At 43.9% G+C, this 22,435-nt stretch overlaps 1 protein-coding gene across 1 annotated transcript in view; it reads right to left on the bottom strand.

Moving 5' to 3' along the window:
• LOC133461377 (NLR family CARD domain-containing protein 3-like) overlaps positions 1-19,279 on the bottom strand; it is a 38,113-nt gene extending 18,834 nt beyond the window's left edge. Inside the window, exons 1-3 of the mRNA XM_061742265.1 lie at positions 19,252-19,279; positions 15,674-17,422; positions 9,304-10,355 (exon numbers count right to left, since the gene is read on the bottom strand). Of these exons, the coding sequence (XP_061598249.1) occupies positions 9,304-10,355; positions 15,674-17,422; positions 19,252-19,279 (2,829 nt within the window). The remainder of the gene's footprint in view (positions 1-9,303; positions 10,356-15,673; positions 17,423-19,251) is intronic.
• Positions 19,280-22,435: the final 3,156 nt, after the last annotated feature.

Below are 22,435 nucleotides of genomic sequence, written 5' to 3' on the forward strand. Positions count from 1 at the left end.
AATGCAGCCTTCTGTAAGCTTTAAATATCCACTGCGCTTACATCAAATACATCAAAACACAACAATAAAAAACACTTTTCTGAACTTATCAATATGACTCTGTCCTTCACAGGATAAGTAAAATGGATCACTGCAAAAACTCTAAATCTTAACAAGAATATTTGTCTTATTTCTAGTTAAAATGTCTCATTTTAGTAAAAAAAAATCTCATTACACTTAAAACAAGACTCATCACTGGAAAAAACAACAATTTTCACCTGTTTCAAGTAGATTTTCACTTGTAATAAGTAGAAAAATCTGCATGTTGAACAAAATTTTTTTGCTTGTAATGAGAAGATAAATCTTGTCCCATTGGCAGATTTTTCTACTTATTTCAAGTGAACATTTACTTGAAACAGGTGAAAATTGTCAAATAAGTTATTTTTCTGGTGTTATTTTTCTGGTGATGACTCTAAATGTTGAAATAGCAGTAAAACCACATTCATTGATGAAATGACATAAGGGATGGAAAGGGGTGATGGCAGTTTTACAGGGGGATTATTTGGACCGTTTTTATTTCAGGGGGGAAATCCCCCTCATCCCCCCTCAACTCGAGTACTGATTATAATAAAGTGTCTTATAAATCAATAATTTTAAAATCTCAATCCTTATTTTTATTTAACGGCCAGGGTTTATAGGCTGCATATTTACACTGTGTAGCCTGAAAGTGAACTGCAACTTACGTGCGGACGCATCTTTGCTGTGGAGGGGGCTGAATAAATCAACCAATTTTTGACATTTGGCCGTGTCTTCCTCCAGCGCCTTTTTTTCTCTCTCCCTCTCGGCACCGCCTTGTCGTGGCAAAACCTCATTTTAACTCTCCCTCGCTGTGGAAACAGCCCCTGCTTGTAATAATGGCTGCAGCTCGAGCGGCAGAGCTGGTGGTGGGCGTGGTTTCAGCAGCGGAGGAGACCGAGGGGTGGTGTGCATTTTGGTGACGTAAAGAAAATGCACCAATTTTAACGGCTCACAGAAACCACGTGACACTGGGGGACTCTGTAAGGGTGGGGGCGAGCAGATCTTGCAGATTTTCATAGGGATTTCATCTTTTCTGTGTTGGCAGGCTGAGGGGAGACCACTTTAAATATGTTAAAACAAGAAAACACGTGTTTTTCATAATAGGTCCCCCTTTAAAGATTTTCTAACAGTTTAGTTTGTTATGAACGTCAGAGATGTAGTTATAACACTGCATACTTGTGAATAATTATAAACATTGAAAAACGTACTTTTATATGAAAATAACCAGAAACAGATAGCTATAACATGGTATTTATATACTGCTTTAATGAACATTATTTTTATAGCCTATAAGCTATAAATATTATTTTTCTATTTTAATAAAATTAAATGTTTTTCTCTCATTTCAATTAAAACAAATAGGAATATTATCGGTTTTAATGACAATTATTGTACATCACAGCTAATTGTAAAATACATTGATTCAATTCGATTATATACAGGAATTACAGGCTATGATAATAATAGAAAAGAAAGAAAAATGACTCAAACAAAAAAAAACTGAGTGAGACAGGCAAGACAGCGACAACCAATGCAAGTGGGATGTCAACAGTGTATACATATTTCAAAACACAGACAACAACTTCTGAGCAAGTGGTTTGTTGAGCAGATATTGGAATTAATCTCAGATATTTGCATGAGGTCACTCTCACTCTCAACTAAATAAATAAATATATATATATATATATATATATATATATATATATATATATATATAAATGCAACAACACACCCCTCTCCTCTTAAAATAAATTCAAATAAACAATCAAACTTATTTCCTTATACAATTTATACAAAAACCATATGTCTTTGTAAAAGAGCATAATACAAAGTCTTTCAGAATAAATGTACGTATTTTTAACGTGTGACAGCATCCGGTATCATAACTACATCTCTGCCGTTTGTACAAACCAAACTGTGTGGAAATCGGGTAAAGAGTCTGAGAGTTATGAATGATTGTAGTCCGGGAGAAACCTTGCTCAGTAGAAATGATGCACTAAGACGCAAATAATGCCCTGTCCAAGATGGCGGCCGCATCGATCGGCGCCCGGCCCAAGATGGCGGCCGCGCCCCACCCCCCCTCCCCCAAAGAGCTGCGCGCGCATTCCAAACTGCACTCATCCCCCCACCTTCCCCCCGCGGGAGCTCAACCCCTCCCCTCCCCTCCCAGTGCTGCTGCAGCAGTCTTATCAGCGGCAGCAGCACTGCTGGATCTGACTGAGACACAGTCTGATCACACATAAATATTCATTTAAAATCACGTCTAATGATTAGGTTTATCAAAATCACAGGACATTTTCAAAATACAGTAAACAATATACTTATGAAGTCCCATATGTCTATGACATTTATTGACAAAGACATAGCTTTTTACGTTATTAGTTCATTTTTTTAATTTTTAGAGTGACCAAGTTTTTCAAAAACAATATGTTACAGTGTATGATTTTTTACTCCTGTTGTAAGCTATCTGAAACTGTCATTTGATTTTCCTTACACAAAATCTTTGATTTTTAATTAATATTTTTCCAGAAATACAGAGTGACATAAAAATGCCAATTCCTTTCAAGAAATAACCACGATACGCGACACAGTCAACAAGGAACCTACTGCCAATCAAATGTGTCAATTTCATTAAGATTGGATAAACCAAACAGCAACTAAAGCACATAATTTGATGAAAAATGTATACCTGACCAAAAGGTGGCGCTATGGAGTTCATCCAAGATTGTCATATCCACTTGTTCAGAATGCAAGCCCGATTAAATGTATTGAATTTGGGTTCATTCTGACCAATTATGTTTAAGTTACAACAACTTTTATGTTCATGGCGAGACCCCGAAATTTGACAACCTCTGACAGCGACGCCCTTCGATAAGAACTTACAGTTTTCTCTGTCACTCATCGTCAATGCCTTACCTATTATCTGACCAACTTTGAGATCAAGAAACTGATCTCGTTTGGAGCACAGATGCAAACTAGAAGACATGACAATTCCTGGTGCCAACAGGTGGCGCTACAACCGATCCTGAATATTCCACCACATATGTCTTCAGGCTCAGCCTACAATCATGCACATACGTTTTCGACCACATCAAATCATGTATTGCTGAATTACAGCCAATTGATGTTTGATGGCGAAGCTTAAAAATGACCTCAAACTTCGCCGGATCACTACAATCACGCCCTCTGGCAGAAACTTAAAAGCTTCGCAATTTAGCGTCGGCCATGTGTCTAGATTGTACAAACCAAGTTGTGAGCCAATCCAATAAGATCTCTAGGAGGAGTTCGTTAAAGTACGAGGCCTAGAAATGATCAGAATTCATGAAAAATGACATTTTCTGTTCAAAATGCCGGACTTCCTGTGTAACTTAGAGCATGGGTCCAAAAGACTTTTTTGTAGCTCTTTGTCTAATATAATACACACATAAAGGTCATTGCTGTAAGTCAAACCATATTGTGGGGCTCGTCAAAAAACATAAAATAGGTGGCGCTATAGAGCCCATTCTTGTGGACCCATGCCTGTCGCCCATAAAATACGTAATTTTACGCGACTCTGGAAGCGTGTGCAAAATTTGGTGAGTTTTGGAGCATTTTAAGGCCTCCAAAAAGGCAATTCATTTACGGCGAGAATAATAATAATAATAATTAAAGCTGCAAGCAGCGATGAACGGGCCCTCGCACTCACAGCCACCGCCCCCCATAAGCATATCAGACATGACACCACCCACGACTTCCTATGTCAAACCATTCAAAAGTTATAGCAGAAAAAAGGGACAACCAATCAGAACAAGGGGCGGGGCTAATTCAAGCCAATGAAGGTCAAGGACTCCATACAGAGTCTGATGACACCACCCACGACTCTCTATGTCAAACCATTCAAAAGTTATGGCAGAGAAAAGTTTTCCAGGTGGCGCTGTTGAGCCATTTTGCCACGCCCATTAATGCAAACCATGAAATATCAAATTTATTGCCAGGCCTGGCTTGCATGCAAAATTTGATGACTTTTGGAGAACTATCAAATATGGACCAATCAGATGAAGGGGGGCGCGCTTTTTGGCGTCTAGCGTCGCCACGGTAACACTTTTGAAAGAGAAAAGTAATGCGTGTAGTCGCTGGGTGGAGACGCACATTTTGATGTATAACACACCTGGGTGCACGTTACGGTTTGGGCGGTATTAATTGCCGAAGGAATGGCATAAATTGCGCCAAAATTACACAATTAATTCAAAATGGCCAACATCCTGTTCGGTTTCGGCCATGGCGCCAAGAGACTTTTCTTTAAGTTGCGACATGATACAGGTGTGTACCGATTTTCGTGCATGTACGTCAAACCATATTGTGGGGCTTGAGGCACAAAGTTTTCCAGGTGGCGCTGTTGAGCCATTTTGCCACGCCCATTAATGCAAACCATAAAATATCAAATTTATCGCCAGGCCTGGCTTGCATGCCAAATTTGGTGCCTTTTGGGGAACTATCAAATATGGACCAATCAGATGAAAGGGGGGCGCGCTTTTTGGCGTCTAGCGTCGCCACGGTAACACTTTTGAAAGAGAAAAGTAATGCGCGTAGTCGCAGGATGGAGACGCATATTTTGATGTATAACACACCTGGGTGCACGTTACGGTTCGGGCCGTATTAATTCTCGAAGGAATGGCATATATTGCTCCAAAATTACGTGATTAATTCAGAATGTTCAAAATGGCCGACTTCCTGTTCGGTTTCGGCCATAGCGCCAAGAGACTTTTCTTTAAGTTGCGACATGATACAGGTGTGTACCGATTTTCGTTCATGTACGTCAAACCGTATTATGGGGCGTGAGGCGCAAAGTTTTTTCTGTCTGAACGAATCAGATGAAGGGTGGGCGCGCTTTTTGGCGTCTAGCGTCGCCACGGTAACGCTTTTGAAAGAGAAAAGTAATGCGTGTTGTCGCAGGATGGAGACGCACATTTTGATGTATAACACACTTGGGAGCACGTTACGGTTCGGGCCGTATTAACTGCCGAAGGAATGGCATAAATTGCGCCAAAGTGACACGATTAATTCAAAATGGCCGACTTCCTGTTCGGTTTCGGCCATGTCGCCAAGAGACTTTTCTTTAAGTTGTGTACTGATACAGGTGTGTAGCGATTTTCGTGCATGTACGTCAAACCGTATTGTGGGGCTTGAGGCACAAAGTTTTCCGGGGGGCGCTGTTGAGCCATTTTGGCACGCCCATTAATGTAAACCATTAAATATCAAATTTTTCGCCAGGCCTGACTTGCATGCAAAATTTGGTGACTTTTTGGGCACGTTTAGGGGGGCAAAAAGGCCCTCCTTTCGTCAGAAGAAAGAAAGAAAGAAAGAAAGAAAGAAAGAAAGAAAAATTCCTACAGATACAATAGGGCCTTCGCACTGAAGGTGCTCGGGCCCTAATAATAATAATAATAATAATAAACATCACAGATACAATAGGGTCCTCGCACTTTCAGTGCTCGGGCCCTAATTAAAGCTGCAAGCAGCGATGAACGGGCCCTCGCACTCACCGCCACCGCCCCCCATAAGCATATCAGAAATGACACCACCCACGACTTCCTATGTCAAACCATTCAGAAGTTATAGCAGAAAAGAGGGACAACCAATCAGAAGAAGGGGCGGGGCTAATTCAGGCCAATGAAGGTCAAGGACTCCATACAGAATCTGATGACACCACCCACGACTCTCTATGTCAAACCATTCAAAAGTTATAGCAGAAAATCGGGACAACCAATCAGAAGAAGAGGCGGGGCTAATTTGCACCAATTATGGTCAAGGACTCAATACCAAGTCCCATGACACCACCCACGACTCTTTATGTCAAACCTTTCAAAAGTTATGGCAGAGAAAATTATTCTAGGGGGCGCTGTTGAGCCGTTAGACCACGCTCATTAATGCAAACCATGAAATATCAAATTTATCACCAGGCCTGGCTTGCATGCAAAATTTGGTGACTTTTGGAGAACTATCAAATATGGACCAATCAGATGAAGGGGGGCACGCTTTTTGGCGTCTAGCGTCGCCACGGTAACACTTTTGAAAGAGAAAAGTAATGCGCGTAGTTGCAAGATGAAGACGCACATTTTGATGTATAACACACCTGGGTGCACATTACGATTCGGGCCGTATTAACTGCTGAAGGAATGGCATAAATTGCGCCAAAATTACACAATTAATTCAAAATGGCTGACTTCCTGTTCGGTTTCGGCCATGACGCCAAGAGACTTTTCTTTAAGTTGCAACATGATACAGGTGTGTACCGATTTTCGTGCATGTACGTCAAACCGTATTGTGGGGCTTGAGGCACAAAGTTTTCCGGGGGGCGCTGTTGAGCCATTTTGCCACGCCCATTAATGCAAACCATGAAATATCAAATTTTTCGCCAGGCCTGCCTTGCATGCAAAATATGGTGACTTTTGGGGAACTATCAAATATGGACCAATCAGATGAAGGGGGGCGCGCTTTTTGGCGTCTAGCGTCACCACGGTAACACTTTTGAAAGAGAAAAGTAATGCGCGTAGTCGCAGGATAGAGACGCACATTTTGATGTATAACACACCTGGGTGTACATTACGGTTTGGGCCGTATTAATTCTCGAAGGAATGGCTCATATTGCTCCAAAATTACGCGATTAATTCAGAATGTTCAAAATGGCCGACTTCCTGTTCGGTTTCGGCCATGGCGCCAAGAGACTTTTCTTTAAGTTGCAACATGATGCAGGTGTGCACCGATTTTCATGCATGTACGTCAAACCGTATTGTGGGGCTTGAGGCGCAAAGTTTTTTCTGTCTGAACCAACCAGATGAAGGGTGGGCGCGCTTTTTGGCGTCTAGCGTCGCCACGGTAACGCTTTAGAAAGAGAAAAGTAATGCGTGTTGTCGCAGGATGGAGACGCACATTTTGATGTATAACACACTTGGGGGCACGTTACGGTTCGGGCCGTATTAACTGCCGAAGGAATGGCATAAATTGCGCCAAAGTGACACGATTAATTCAAAATGGCTGACTTCCTGTTCGGTTTCGGCCATGTCGCCAAGAGACTTTTCTTTAAGTTGTGTACTGATACAGGTGTGTAGTGATTTTCGTGCATGTACGTCAAACCATATTGTGGGGCTTGAGGCACAAAGTTTTCAAGGGGGCGCTGTTGAGCCATTTTGCCACGCCCATTAATGTAAACCATTAAATATCAAATTTTTCGCCAGGCCTGACTTGCATGCAAAATTTGGTGACTTTTTGGGCACGTTTAGGGGGGCAAAAAGGCCCTCCTTTCGTCAGAAGAAAGAAAGAAAGAAAGAAAAATTCCTACAGATACAATAGGGCCTTCGCACTGAAGGTGCTCGGGCCCTAATAATAAACATCACAGATACAATAGGGTCCTCGCACTTTCAGTGCTCGGGCCCTAAAAAACAAATATATAAGAGATAAAATAAAATGACATGTATAAACAATAATAGAAAGTATAAACAGTGAAATAAAATGTAGACCGGAAATGTACAAAATGAGGTTTTAAAGTGCCGGGTGAGTCTGTACAAAAGTGACTTAGGAACTTAGGATAGGTAAAAAGTATAAACAGAAATGTACAATGAGGTTTGTAAAGTGCCGGATATGAGTCTGTGCAAAAGTTACGGGATTGGAGTTTTTACGTTAATGTAACGTAGAGTGGGATGGGGGGGCAGTCCGTGGTAGTCGGGGGGGGGGGGGGGGGGGGGGAGGGGGGACCGGGGCCTTTTTGATGAGGAAGGGTGCAGACGGGAAAAAACTGTTCTTGTGGCGTGAGGTTTTGGTCCTGATGGACCGCAGCCTCCTGCCAGAGGGAAGAGTCTGGAACAGTTTGTGTCCGGGGTGAGAGGGATCTGCTGCAATCTTTCCTGCACGCTTCAGGGTCCTGGAGGCGTGCAGGTCCTGGAGAGATGGGAGATTGCAGCCAATCACCTTCTCTGCAGAGCGGATGATACGCTGCAGCCTGCTCCTGTCCTTCACAGTGGCAGCAGCGTACCAGACGGTGATGGAGGAGGTGAGGATGGACTCAATGATGGCCGTGTAAAACTGCACCATCATTGTCTTTGGCAGGTTGAATTTCTTCAGCTGCCGCAGGAAGTACATCCTCTGCTGGGCTTTTTTGGTGAGGGAGGTGATGTTCAGCTCCCACTTGAGGTCCTGGGATATGATGGTCCCCAGGAAGCGGTGGGACTCCACAGAGTCTGCTGGGGAGTCACACAGGGTGAGGGGGGCAGGTGGGGCTGCGTTCCTCCTGTAGTCCACTATCATCTCCACTGTCTTTAGAGCGTTGAGCTCTAGATTGTTCTGGCCGCACCAGGTCACCAGCTGGTCCACTTCCCACCTGTAGGCGGACTCATCACCATCAGAGATGAGTCCAATGAGGGTGGTGTCATCCGCAAACTTCAGGAGCTTGACAGACTGATGACTGGAGGTGCAGCTGTTGGTGTAGGTGCAGCTGTTGGTGTAGGTGCAGCTGTTGGTGGAGGTGCAGCTGTTGGTGTACAGGGAGAAGAGTAGAGGAGAGAGAACGCAGCCTTGAGGGGATCCGGTGCTGATGGTCCGAGGGTCAGAGACATGTTTCCCCAGCTTCACCCACTGCTTCCTGTCAGACAGGAAGTCAGTGATCCACCTGCAGGTGGAGTCAGGCACGTTCAGCTGGGAGAGCTTGTCCTGGAGCAGAGATGGGATGATGGTGTTAAAAGCAGAGCTGAAGTCCACGAACAGGATCCTGGCGTAGGTTCCTGTGGAGTCCAGGTGCTGGAGGATGAAGTGCAGGGCCATGTTTACAGCATCGTCTACAGACCTGTTGGCTCTGTAGGCGAACTGCAGGGGATCCAGTAGTGGGTCGGTGATGTTTTTGAGGTGTGGCAGCACAAGGCGCTCAAAAGACTTCATGACCACAGATGTCAGGGCGACGGGTCTGTAGTCGTTAAGTCCTGTGGTCCTTGGTTTTTTGGGGACAGGTATGATGGTGGAGGTTTTGAAGCAGGCTGGCACATGGCATGTGTTCAGTGAGGTGTTAAAGATGTCCGTGAACACCGGAGACAGCTGATCGGCACAGTGCTTCAGGGTGGATGGGGAGACAGAGTCCGGTCCTGCTGCTTTGCGGGGGTTCAGTTTTTTGAATATTTTATTAACGTCCCTCTCCAGGATAGAGAGGGGCGTCGCAGTGGTGTGGGGGGTGGAGGATGGGGCCTCTGGGGTGTGAAGTGGTGAAGACGCTCCAGCCCCTGCTGGGGAGGGGGGGGGGCTGTTGGAGGAATGGGACTGGGGAATGTGAATGTAGTCTGGGGGGATGGTATCAGGACTGTCCCTTTGTCTTTCAAAGCGACAGTAGAACTGGTTCAGGTTGTTGGCTAGGCGTCGGTCGTTGATGGAGGGGGGGGCTCTGGGTTTGTAGTTTGTTATCTGTCTCAGTCCTTTCCAGACTGAGCTGGCATCATTATCTGAGAACTGTTGGCGTAGTTTCTCAGAGTACAGACGTTTAGCTGCTCTCACCTCCTTGCTGAACGTGTACTTTGCCTTTTTGAGCCTGTCCTTGTCGCCACTCCTGAACGCTTCTTCCTTCTGCAGCCGCAACCTTCTGAGCTTAGAAGAAAACCAGGGTTTGTCATTGTTATAAACAACCCTGGTTCGTGTTGGAATACAACTGTCCTCACAGAAGCTGATGTAAGATGTAACAGCCTCTGTGAGCTCGTCCAGGCTGCTGGAAGAAGTCCTGAAAACATCCCAGTCAGTAGAGTCCAAACATGCCTGAAGATCCTCCGTAGCTTTCCTGGTCCACTGCTTTGAGGTCCTCACAGCAGGTTTGCAGAGCTTTAATTTCTGCTTATATGCTGGAATCAGGTGGACCATGAGGTGGTCTGAGTGTCCCAGTGCAGCTCGGGGGACGGCATGATAGGCTCTGCTCACTGTAGAGTAACAGTGATCCAAGATTTTTCCCTCTCTGGTCGGGCATTTAATTAGCTGTCTGTATTTAGGGAGTTCGTGGCTGAGGTTACCTTTGTTAAAGTCACCGAGGACAGTAACTAAGGAGTCCGGGTTAGTCCGCTCCACGTTCAGTATGTGGTCGGCGAGCACGCGCTGAGCATCCTGCACGTGGGCCTGCGGTGTGATGTAAACGCCGACCAGGATGAATGAGCTGAACTCACGGGGAGAGTAGAAGGGTTTGCAGTTTATAATAAAAATTTCCAGATCGGGAGAACAGTGTTGCTGCATAACTGTCACATCCTTGCACCAGCCGTTGTTGATGAAAAAGCAGATGTGAGACCACACAGCCACGTCTCCTTGACGCAGAGAACGGAGGATGAGGAGAGGTCTCTGTTCTTCCCCACTAGTAGTTGAAGTTCATCCATGATGGAAGCTGTTAAGTGATAACTGACTTCACTACTGTCTTAATGTGGCTGTTCAGGTCTGAGTCCGAACCACTCCCTGATTTCTGGCTTGGATGTTTGGTTTTTAGCTTCACTACTTGAAGCTGAATGCCCACGTTTAATCTGATTTACTTGGTTCCAATTATGTCTTTTTTATCATCAACTAACTGAATTAAATTGTGGCACCTCCACTTTTTAATGTGATCAATGCATTTGAATGCATTAAAAATTTGAATTTTGTTCAAATGTTTTCTTCCATAAACAATGAATAAATGAACAATATTCATCATTTCCATGTTTTTAAGGAGACATTTCTTCATCAATCAGTACATATTTGTCTGTTTAGGAGTTTTTTCAAACATTTTCTCTGAAAAAGTTGATTGAGAGACGACATAGTTTCAACACAAAGTTTCTGATGTTCTTGTTGGATGTTTTGTTGCTGATGAAGGAAACTCATCGTCTAGACACCAGCTTTATTTCACTTTACTAACTTCAACACACATGGATTTATATTTAGTTTTACACACTGAAAACCATAAAAAGACATTATTTGTTGCACCTTAAGTCTTGATGTCACCTGGATGAAATGATGTTAACAGATATATTAAAAGATAATATTAAAAACACAGAAAATTGTGTTTTTCAATGTTTAGAGTTTCATATTTGGTAAATTTGTAATTTGTTAAAATAAAATATAATGTTAGTCAAAGTAAACCAACGTTGGTTTACCTGATTTCAGCCACAGTAAGAAGTTATTTAGTAAATGAGCTCTATAACTCATATATTGGACGACTACACATTCAGTCTGTCCACTATTGTCTGTCAGACTCTCTCAGTTTATTAACATCTGGATGACATTTCTGAACGTATTAGCTGTAAAGTTAATTCATGTTTGTTCAGATGTTTTATTCCAGGTTCAGACACATCTCTGGTTCTTCATTTGTTCCTGTCTGACACATTCACATGTTTAGTTTTATGTAATGAATCAGAAGAGGAAGTTTAAGATGAAACTAAAGCAGAGAAGAAGAACTCAGAGCAGTCAGATGGTCAGTGTGGATCAGTAGAATATCAGCCTGATGTCTGCAGGTTAGTGTCAACACAACTTTCACATCAGATTCATCTGAACACACAACTAAAACATGTCTGACCTCAGAGTCTCCAGTCTGCAGTCTGGACTCTCCAGAAATCCACTCAGATGTTTCACTCCTGAATCCTGCAGCTTGTTGTCACTCAGGTCCAGATGTTTCAGATGGGAAGGGTTGGACTTCAGAGCTGAGACCAGAGAAGAACAGCTGATCTCTGACAGACCGCACCTCCACAACCTGAACAGAAAGTAAAACATGTTCCAGTCTGATCAGAGAAGTGTTTCTTCAAATATCAACTTTGTCATCAGGTCCATGTGGGTCACCACCGTATCTGGACTTTATAAAACAGCTTTTACACTTTTGTTACATCCATGATGTGGGTTCCTGGTTGTTCCTCTGACATGTTCACCTTTACTGAACATCCTGAGCTTTTCTGGTCCAAGTCTGACACTAGATTAAGATGAAAACACCAACATACACACCAATCCTTTTGATTAGTGTTGATGTTCAAATATTGTTCAAAGCAGCAGTTTAGAGATCAGAAGCTGATCTAGCAACAATTATTAACACCAGAATGGATCTGTGGAGAACTGCTGGACTTTATATCATGTGTCCAGTTTTATATCATTTATGCAGGATTCCTGAGCTTTTTATCATAATGATCCTTGTATGTTATAAAGAGTTAAAATGATGTTTTCTGAGAGCAGAACATATTAAAATACTTTACTCTTAGTAATGTGTCATTTATAATTTGACTTAACTTGCAAACACCTAATAATTCTGTTACAACTGAGTTTATCAGTTAATATCTTACTTTTAGTTAAAGATAAGAATGATTGAATTCTGTATATTTATCAGACTAATTCAACAGATTCTGAAGTCTGTGTGAAACTAAACATCAGGTTCTGTATCGCTTGCACTTGAAAAGTCTTTGCTTGAACAACTAATGATCTGCTTGATTAAAGGACATTTCTGAATTAAACCCCCACGGGAGGATCTAAGACACTTCCTGTCAGGACGATCACTTTGACGCTCCACCTGTAGCCGTCAGTCCAACCTGTCCAGGTCTGAGGCCTCGTTTACACGCAGCAACAACGCTGCTGTTTTCATGAGTTTTAGCCGTTCGTTTACACCAAAACGAAGCTCAAAGTCTCCAAAAACCATCATTCCTGAAAACTCCGGCCAAAGTGGAGATTTGCTGGTAAAGGGAGAGAAAGGGACATTTAGGCTTCAGAACGTCTCATTATGGACAGAAACGTCACCAGCGTCATGTGTAGCAGCTGTGGTTACGGTTTGTTTGGCCGCTGTGATCATGATGGAAGCTGTTAAGTGATAACTGACTTCACTACTGTCTTAATGTGGCTGTTCAGGTCTGAGTCAGAACCACTCCCTGATTTCTGGCTTGGATATTTGGTTTTTAGCTTCACTACTTGAAGCTGAATGCCCACGTTTAATCTGATTTACTTGGTTCCAATTACTTCTGTTTTTATCTTTAATTAACTGAATTAAATTGTGGAACCTCCACTTTTTAATGTGATCAATGCATTTGATAAAATGTTTTAATTGGATTATATTCTCTAGGTGAGATGCATATATAGATTGGGGTGTCATCTGCATAGTCATGGTAATGTGGTGCCGAAGAACGGGAGTCGGAGGCGGAGTAGGAATGTTGAAAGAAAGAAAGAAGGCGCGAGCCGTTTATTAACATCAGCCATTCAAATCAAAACAACACACTAAACCGGAAGCGTAACGTCCGTTCCTTTCCCTATCCGGGCGGAACAACATTAATCCGCAGAGGGTTCCTACGTGAATTATGTAACCCACTACACCAGCACGTTTTGTTCTTTTTCATCATTTGAGCAAGTGAGAGCATGTAAATATTAAACAAAAGAGACCCCAGAATTGAACCTTGAGGAACTCCACATGTTATTTGTGTTAACTCTGATATGTAGTTACCTAAAGACACAAAATATTCTTTGTCTTTTAGATAGGTCTGAAACCAGGTTAGAGCTGTGCTAGAAAGTCCCACCCAGTTCTTCAACCTGTCTATCAAGATGTTCTTGTTGATTGTGTTGAAAGCAGCACTGAGATCCAGGAGGACTAAGACTGAAATGTTGCCAGTATTGGAGTGGATATCATTAAGAACCTTTACTAGAGCTGTCTCAGTGCTGTGATGTGGCCGGAAACCTGACTGGAACTCATCAAAACCGTCATTTAGTGTCAGGACGCTGTACGGGTTTTTGAAAAATAGGTTAAATTCAGGATATCAACATTCATACAAGAAAGGCGACTCCACAGCTATGGCAATTGCTCAAATAACATTTGATTGGGTTATTGAATAAGTTACGCTGCTATGGTTTTGAATCAGCTACTATTGCATGTGGTGAGAGTTATTTGTCTGAAGGGAAAAGCACTGAATACTTTAATGGTAGTGATTCCAAGCTGAGAGCCGTTAGCTGTGGAGTTCCCCAAGGGAGTTCTTTGGGTCCGCTTTTATTTTCAATATTCATCAATGATTTACTGTTTATTCTTAATCATGCCACCATTGCAATGTATGTTGACGATTCGACAGTTTATACATCGGCAAATGTGTCTACTGATTTAACTGAGATTTAATGAGTGGAATTAAAATTAACATAAAAATGGATGATAAGAAACAAACGAGGTCTGAATCAGGTGAAAAGAAAGTGTAATGTTTTAGTTTCAAAACATTTATTAAGGAATGACCCTGTGCTATGATTAACTACGGGTGATGTAGTGATAGAGCAAGTAACAGAAGTGAAGGTATTAGGGGATGTTGTAGAGTCAAATGTCCTGGAATAGACAAGTTTACCAAATAGTGCAGGGAATGGGTAGAGGTATAGCTCTGATTAAACACTGCAGGAAGTTTCTGCCTAATGGTTTGATACACGCATCAGTCTTGTCAAATGTAGATTATTGCTCCGTGATTTGGTCCAGTACAACCAAACGTAACTGGCCAGGCTGCAGGTAAATCAGAACAAAGCAGCTGGCTGGTGGTGTGGAGTGAATTACCAGACTTTTGGACCTTAGATAATATGATAAGCTTTAAGAAGAGGCTCAGGTTATTTGTGTTTACTCAGGAGAATAAATGGACTGTTATGAATTGAGCTTTTAATCTGTTTATTGTGTTGACAATGTTTCCTTTCCTCTATTTATTTTGTGTTTGTGTGTGTAGTTTTGCTGAAGGGGGTGTTAAAATGTGACCAGCACATGATTGTTTGTTCTATCTCACACTGTCCAGAAAGTTGTGTTGTTGAAAAATGGAACATATTTTTGATTCTTTTTAAATTGAGCTATTCATTTGATTTTTCTTAATATTTTGTTTGAGAGTGTGATGAGAAAATGTAAATCCTGACTTTCAAAAGAGGAAATATAGAGTCATAATGCCATTGAGCTGATTATAATGTTATTTTTTACTTTTAGGAGGTGTCCTAGTGTCTGTTGTCTCTGAGTTATGAGCATGTTGTTCATGTATTTTAATTAATAATAATGTTGTAATTTAGCTGATGATTCTGATTAGACCCCAGATAAACTGCTGTGAAAGGTCAGCAGCTAACGGGGATCTAATAAAACAACCAAACAAACAGTTGTAACGGTCACCAGTTGAACACTTGGTTGATTCTGACCTGAGAGACTCCAGGTGACAGTGTGGACTCTCCAGTCCAGGACACAGCTTCCTCAGTCCAGAATCCTGCAGTTGGTTGTAGGTCAGGTCCAGTTCTGTCAGACTGGAGGACTCAGAGCTGAGAACTGAGGACAGAAGTGGACAGATGTTCCCTGAGAGGTTACAGTCTCTCAACCTGCAGAGGAGATTAAAGAGAGATCATGAGGTTATTTAGGGAAGTTTATTATGTCATTTAACAAATAAATAAATGACATATTATCAATGAATGCTGATTATTTCAACGAATAATCAATAAGTATTGATCAAAGTGATCGCTGTATTTCTCTTCTCTGCATGTAAAGTTTCCTGAGATGAATCATTGAGGAGAACTGGTCCCACATGAACCTGAACTTAGTTGAACAGTGAATTTAACTGGTTTCCTCCAACAACATGTGATTGTAAATAAAACAGATGTGTCCGTGTTCGTCCTTACACAGCTTTCTTGGAGGCTTTGACCACCGGCAGCAGCCTCCGTAGAGCCTGCTCTGAAGCTGAGAACTTCTTCAGGTCAAACTCCTCCAGATCTCCTGATGACAGTAAGATGAAGACAAGAGCCGACCACTGAGCAGGAGACAGTTCATCTGTGGAGAGACGTCCAGACCTCAGGTACCGTTGGACCTCCTCCACCAGAGAACCATCGTTCAGTTCATTCAGACAGTGGAACAGGTTGATGCTTCTCTCTGCAGACAGGTCATCACTGATCTTCTTCTTGATGTATTTAACTGTTTCCTGATTGTTCTGTGAACTTCTTTGTTCTGGTTCCATCAGACCTCGTAGGAGGTTCTGATTGGTCTCCAGTGAAAGACCCAGGAGGAAGCGCAGGAACAAGTCCAGGTGTCCGTTGGGACTCTGTAAGGCCTTGTCCACAGCACTCTGGTAGAGGTGAGTGTCTGCTCTTTTTTTAAACCACCAGAATATGTTCTTCTCTTCCTCCAGCAGGTTGACTCCAGAGCTGATGAAGGTCTGATGGACATGAAGAGCAGCCAGAAACTCCTGAACACTCAGATGGATGAAGCAGAAGACCTGGTCCTGGTCCAGGCTCTCCTCTCTAAAGATCTGGGTGAACACTCCTGAGTACACTGAAGCCTCTCTGACATTGATGCCACACTCTCTCAGGTCTGGTTCATAGAAGATCAGGTTTCCTTTCTGCAGCTGCTCAAAAGCCAGTTTTCCCAGAGACTCCACCATGTTCCTGGTATCTTCACTCCAGTGTGGATCCGTCCCAGCTCTTCCGTCAAACTTGACCTTCTTCAGTTTGGCCTGGACCACCAGGAAGCGGATGTACATCTCAGTCAGGGTCTTGGGCAGCCCCCCTGCCTCTCTGGTTTTCAGGACGTTCTCCAGGACCGAAGCAGTGATCCAGCAGAATACTGGGATGTGGCACATGATGTGGAGGCTCCGTGATGTCTTGATGTGGGAGATGATCCTGGTCTGCTCCTCATCTCTGAACCTCTTCCTGAAGTATTCCTCCTTCTGTGGGTCAGTGAACCCTCTGACCTCCGTCACCATGGAGACACACTCAGGAGGGATCTGATTGGCTGCTGCGGGTCGTGTGGTGATCCAGAGACGAGCAGAAGGAAGCAGGTTCCTCCTGATGAGGTTTGTCAGCAGCACGTCCACTGAGGTGGACTCTGTAACGTCAGTCATGAACTCATTGTTGTGGAAGTCCAGAGGAAGTCGACACTCATCCAGACCGTCAAAGATGAACACGACCTGGAAGTCTTCAAAGTTGCAGATTCCTTTGGTTTCAGTGAAGAATCGATGAATTAGTTCCACCAAGCTGAACTTTCTCTCTTTCAGCCCATTCAGCTGTCTGAAGGTGAATGGAAGCAGGAACTGGATGTCCTGGTTGGTTCTGCCTTCAGCCCAGTCCAGACTGAACTTCTGTGTTAGGACTGTTTTCCCGATGCCGGCCACTCCCTTCGTCATCACTGTTCTGATTGGTTTATCTCTTCCAGGTGGGGGTTTAAAGATGTCTTCCTGTCTGATGGTTGTTTCTGCTCCGTCTGGTTTCCTGGAAGCTGCTTCAATCTGTCTGACTTCATGTTCATTGTTGACCTCTCCGGTCCCTCCCTCTGTGATGTAGAGCTCCGTGTAGATCTGCTCCAGAAGGGTTGTCTTTCCTGCTTTAGCAATCCCCTCAGACACATGCTGGTACTTCTCCTGCAGCTTAGACTTCAGCCGCTTTTTAGAAACTTCAGCAAAAGTACCTTAATGAAAGAACGTAAAGACAGAGATTTAGTGTTTTATGAACTTCATTCAACAACTTAATTCTAAAAACAATCAAGATCTAAACATCCCCTGATCAGCTGTAACTTTACGACGAGCTGTCCAATATTGAGTAGATCACTTTTAAAACACCTCTGACCATTCAGGACGTGGAAGTGACAAGAACATCTGGGTTTCTAGTACCAGGATGTTAGCAGTAGAGCCCTGATGGGTTGTGGGTTGAAGTGGAAAGTCCAGGTTTAAGACTTGGAGTGGAATTGGTCCCCACAGTTGCTATCAGAGAACATTGGGTTGGTATCTCAGAAGTCTGGAGGATGGATGAACACCTCAGATCCTTAATTGTGTTCTTAGACACCTTCCTAAGCAAAGAGACTTGTCTGCAGAAATGTTTAGGTGGGTGTTGATATAAATATATATATAAAAACTGGTCAAATCTGTCTCAGCATCGCTGTTTCAGGTGTCGCTACCCAAATAACATATGAACATCCCTGACAGCTTTGCAGCTCCGTCAGCAGTTGATTAACATATGGTGGATGTGTTTATAGTCCAAAGTGAGGGAAGAAAGTGGGAGATGGTTTGGACACATAAAGAGGAGGAATGGTAAATACACGAGTAGATAGATGCTGGAGACGGAGCTGGTGGGCTGGAGACAAGAGACTATCCCCTTGTCTTCCCAGAGAAAAATACCTTCTCCTTCCAAATAGTTTGTACTAAGTTGCCGCACTACTGTCCAACTTGTTATGTGAAAAAGAAAAAAAAAAGCAAATAAAGATTTGCCAGGTTCTCAACCCAAGTAGTTGGAGAAACTTAGTACATGAGGCCACCGGACCAGTGGCCTCATGTACTAATAGTGCGTGGATTTCAACGTGAAACCGAGCGTGGAATTTACACGAACGCAAAAATTCCGATGTACAAAACTGTGCGTACGCCCAAATCCACGCAGGTTGCTCTGTACAAACCAATCAGCGTAGATTTGAGCGCACACGTGGGAACACAACACTCCTCCCTGTCTCCTCCCTCACATACATGTTTCAATATGATAACGAAGATAATTATCCATTAAAAACCGCTCATCCTAACAAGAAATGTGCAAAAAAAGTTAAAACAAATTAAAAAAAACTTTGGCTGTGAGATGGGATAAATAATTTATTTGGGGTCATTTCTTCTGATTTCAGCTGCATTGCATTATGGGTAATGCTGTACTTTGCTTTGCATTAGCGTTCCATGAAGAGTTTTGGTTTTATTATGATTGTACAGGTTTGTGAATGTTTATGAGCAGCGTTAGTGCATCATTACACTCTGCTTTTCTTGTTTGTAATTTAAGAACCGACACCAGAACTTAAGTTGGTGGATGAAAAACGGCTCCTCGTTCCGCTTTACTGTCACGCGTATTATATACTAACGGATTAAGACCAATGTACACGTTTATCGAGTCTTACACATTGTGGATGTCCGCGATCACCTCTCTCATAAGTATAACAATGTGAACAATATACATTTGGGGGGAATGGAAACCATCTGCAGCAGTAGCAGTGGCAAAGACCACCCTCAGACACCGGGATATAGTGGGACGAGTCCAACATGGCAGAGGGGGTCTTGGCCTGGAAGCAACAACACCCGCTTGGCAAAAGGCTACTCCGTCTGAACGGCGACACATGGTGGTTGAGGAGGTGCGCAACCAGGAGGAGGCAGCCAGGTGTGCCAAGGCAGTCTCCCAAGCCCAGCAAGGACGCTGGATGAGGTGGGAGGGTGTGGAGAGGAGGAAAATCACGTGGAACGAGATGTGGAGCATGGAGGCTAATAGACTCACCTTCATCATCAGAGCCTGTCGGAGCCATATTCGTATTGTTTGTATTTTGTGAAGGTGGTGCATCCAAGTGGTACTGGTGATAATGTTGACCGATTATTGAAAATGGTGAATGGATTCTGTTTGTTATTGTTATTGTTTTCTGCTGCTCACATCCTCCTCCTCCTGGTTGGACCGCCCTCCTGCTGTGATTAAGGAGAGGTTCAGCCGGGTGCGCTGGCTCTGGTTTTTTGTATTGAAGGAGTGAGGAGTGAGACAGTTTTTCTACCGCTAAATAAGTTCTGTTTTTTGATTATTGTAAAGTCAAACAAGGAGAATATTTAAGTTGAGAAAATAAATTCTAAGTTTTTTTAATCTGATCTCTGCGAGTGCTTAATCCATTTAGCAAGTCATAGATCTCCTCCTCAGACTACTTTGCTATTTAAACATTTTTTATTTAATGCAAGAGTAGCCATTACAGAGCCACTTATGATGTCCTGCCCTCTCCAACCAACCTACATCTCTGGTATGGAGAGGACCCAGCCTGCCTGCAGTGTGCAGCCCCAGCAACCCTCAAACACATCCTGGTGGGTTGCAAGACCAGCTTGACTCAAGGAAGATACACCTGGCGCCATAACCAAGTGTTGAAGTGCTTGGCTGCCGAACTTGAGGACAAGAGGGTCACCATCAACGCCATGCCTTTCAAAACCCAGACCACCCTCCCACGGAAGACAACATTCGTCCGAGAAGGGGAGAAATGGAGAACCAAGCCATCACCTCCAAACTCAGGCCCACTGGACACAGCCCGGGATTGGGAAATGCGGGTAGACCTCAGCCAGAGGCTCACTTTCCCGCCAGAAATCGCAGCAACCAACCTGCGCCCAGATTTGGTCCTCTGGTCCAAGTCCTGCCGGCGTGTCTTCATTGTGGAGCTGACTGTCCCGTGGGAGGATAACATCGACGAAGCATTCGAAAGAAAAAGGCTGCGTTATGCTAACCTAGCAGCTGATGCTGAGGTGCGGGTATGGAACGTAAAGGTGTGGCCAGTGGAGGTTGGCTGCCGAGGCTTTGTAGCCAGGTCCACCACACGGCTCCTGAAGGAAGTTGGGATCAGAGGACTAACAGGCCCAGTGGAAGGCAATAAAAGAACTTGCCAAAGCAGCCGAACGGAGCAGTCACTGGCTGTGGCTGAAATGGAGGGATGCAACGTGGGCTGTTTGATGACCACGGGGTGCCACCATATGACACACACCCAGGTCTGATCAGCCTGTGGCGGGCCAACCTTGGAAGAGGGTGTATTGTGTTAAGAGGCCGAAACACCTGATGAAGACAAGGCACACAACTGATGATGTGTAGATTTGGTGGTGCCCCGCGATCCTGTCCAAACTCCACCCCACAGTCATGTCCGATAGGAGTTATCGTGCTGATATATTTTAGGGATATTAACAGCTAGTCCTATTAAGAATCCTATATTTAAAACATGAAGCATCACGATCTGATTCCTCTGCTTCAGAAATAAAGACAACTTGTGCCAACGGGATTAGCATCATGTTGGTCTGAACCGGAGCAGCTGGTCCAGTTCAGGGCAGAGATCCAGAAGATCCTCTTGGTACCTGAACCAGCTGATGGTCCAGTCTTAGTCCTGGACCAGCAGATCCAGACTAAACCAGCTGATGGTCCAGTCTTAGTCCTGGACCAGCAGATCCAGACTAAACCAGCTGATGGTCCAGTCTTAGTCCTGGACCAGCAGATCCAGACTAAACCAGCTGATGGTCCAGTCTTAGTCCTGGACCAGCAGATCCAGACTAAACCAGCTGATGGTCCAGTCTCAGTCCTGGACCAGCAGGTCCAGACTAAACCAGCTGATGGTCCAGTCTTAGTCCTGGACCAGCAGATCCAGACTAAACCAGCTGATGGTCCAGTCTTAGTCCTGGACCAGCAGATCCAGACTAAACCAGCTGATGGTCCAGTCTTAGTCCTGGACCAGCAGGTCCAGACTAAACCAGCTGATGGTCCAGTCTTAGTCCTGGACCAGCAGGTCGGTGTGATCTGATCATCAGCAGGTTCCTCTAACGGAGCCAAAGCTCCATCAGGATTTGCAGGTTCCATCGTTGAGCTCCTTTAGTTGTTTGTTCAGATCATGTGGTTGATTGTGAGATTGTTGCAGCTCCTGGTCCAGGTTTAGGTCCAGGTCCAGGTCCAGGTCCACGTCCAGGTCCAGGTCCAGGTCCAGGTCCAGGTCCAGGTCCAGGTCCAGGTCCAAGTCCAGGTCCAGGTCCAGGTCCAGGTCCAGCTCAACTCTTGTGTAATTTATCTGGTGATGTGGGGACTAGGGGGATCGTCTCCTTCACCTGGTCGTGAACTTATTGCTGACGTTACGTTTCCTCATATTCTGGACTTCACTGCATCACCAGTGAGTGTCGCCAATGGACAAAACCTCAGAAAAGTGCGTGAACCAGCCTTAATGTGTGAGTGAAGACCGCAACTTTCTACGTTCAAATCATTCTTTGTACATCCGACCGTGAGCGTAGAAAGTGGCGAACGCACGCTTTTTGTGCGCCGCACTCTTAGTACATGAGGCCCCTGAGCTCTCTGTTAAGTGTCTCTATAGTAAATAGTAAAGGAGAAAAATGGGAAGGATGTCATGCTCAAACTGTTGAAACTGTTTTTATAACGAGGCTGTGAAGCTAATTTCCTCCATTTGACCATAAAAAAATGCAAAAAATGCACCTTTACTTCCTCCTGAAACTGAGGAAAGCCAGAGCCCCATCAGGAGCAGCTTCTACAGCGGCTCCATCGAGAGCATCCTGATGGGAGGAAACACACCCATTTCACAGAAGAGTTTTTGTGAAGTGAATCAATGCGACTGACCGGGACCATTTACCTGTTGCACCAGCTGGAGAGACTGGACCGTCCTGGGCAACAGGTTTTTCTGTTGGAGGTCAATGAAAAATATTATTATCAGTTATTGTTTAAACAGGATAAAATCTTCATAGTAAGATGTTTTTTTGTGTTTTTTCCTTCTCTACAACAGACCTTTATCACTTTTCATCATCTTTAAAATCGTCTCGGCCGCCTCTCTGGTCTTTGAGGAGTACCGCTGCACCATCAGGTTTCCTGTGTCCAACGCGTCCGCATGCTCCAGAGGACCCAGTGGGATCGGGTTGAAACCATCCTTTGATTCTTCTGCATTATTCAGGTACCACTT

This window comes from Cololabis saira, chromosome 15 (genome assembly GCF_033807715.1).
Source record: "Cololabis saira isolate AMF1-May2022 chromosome 15, fColSai1.1, whole genome shotgun sequence".
In the NCBI taxonomy this organism is placed as follows: Eukaryota; Metazoa; Chordata; class Actinopteri; order Beloniformes; family Belonidae; genus Cololabis; species Cololabis saira.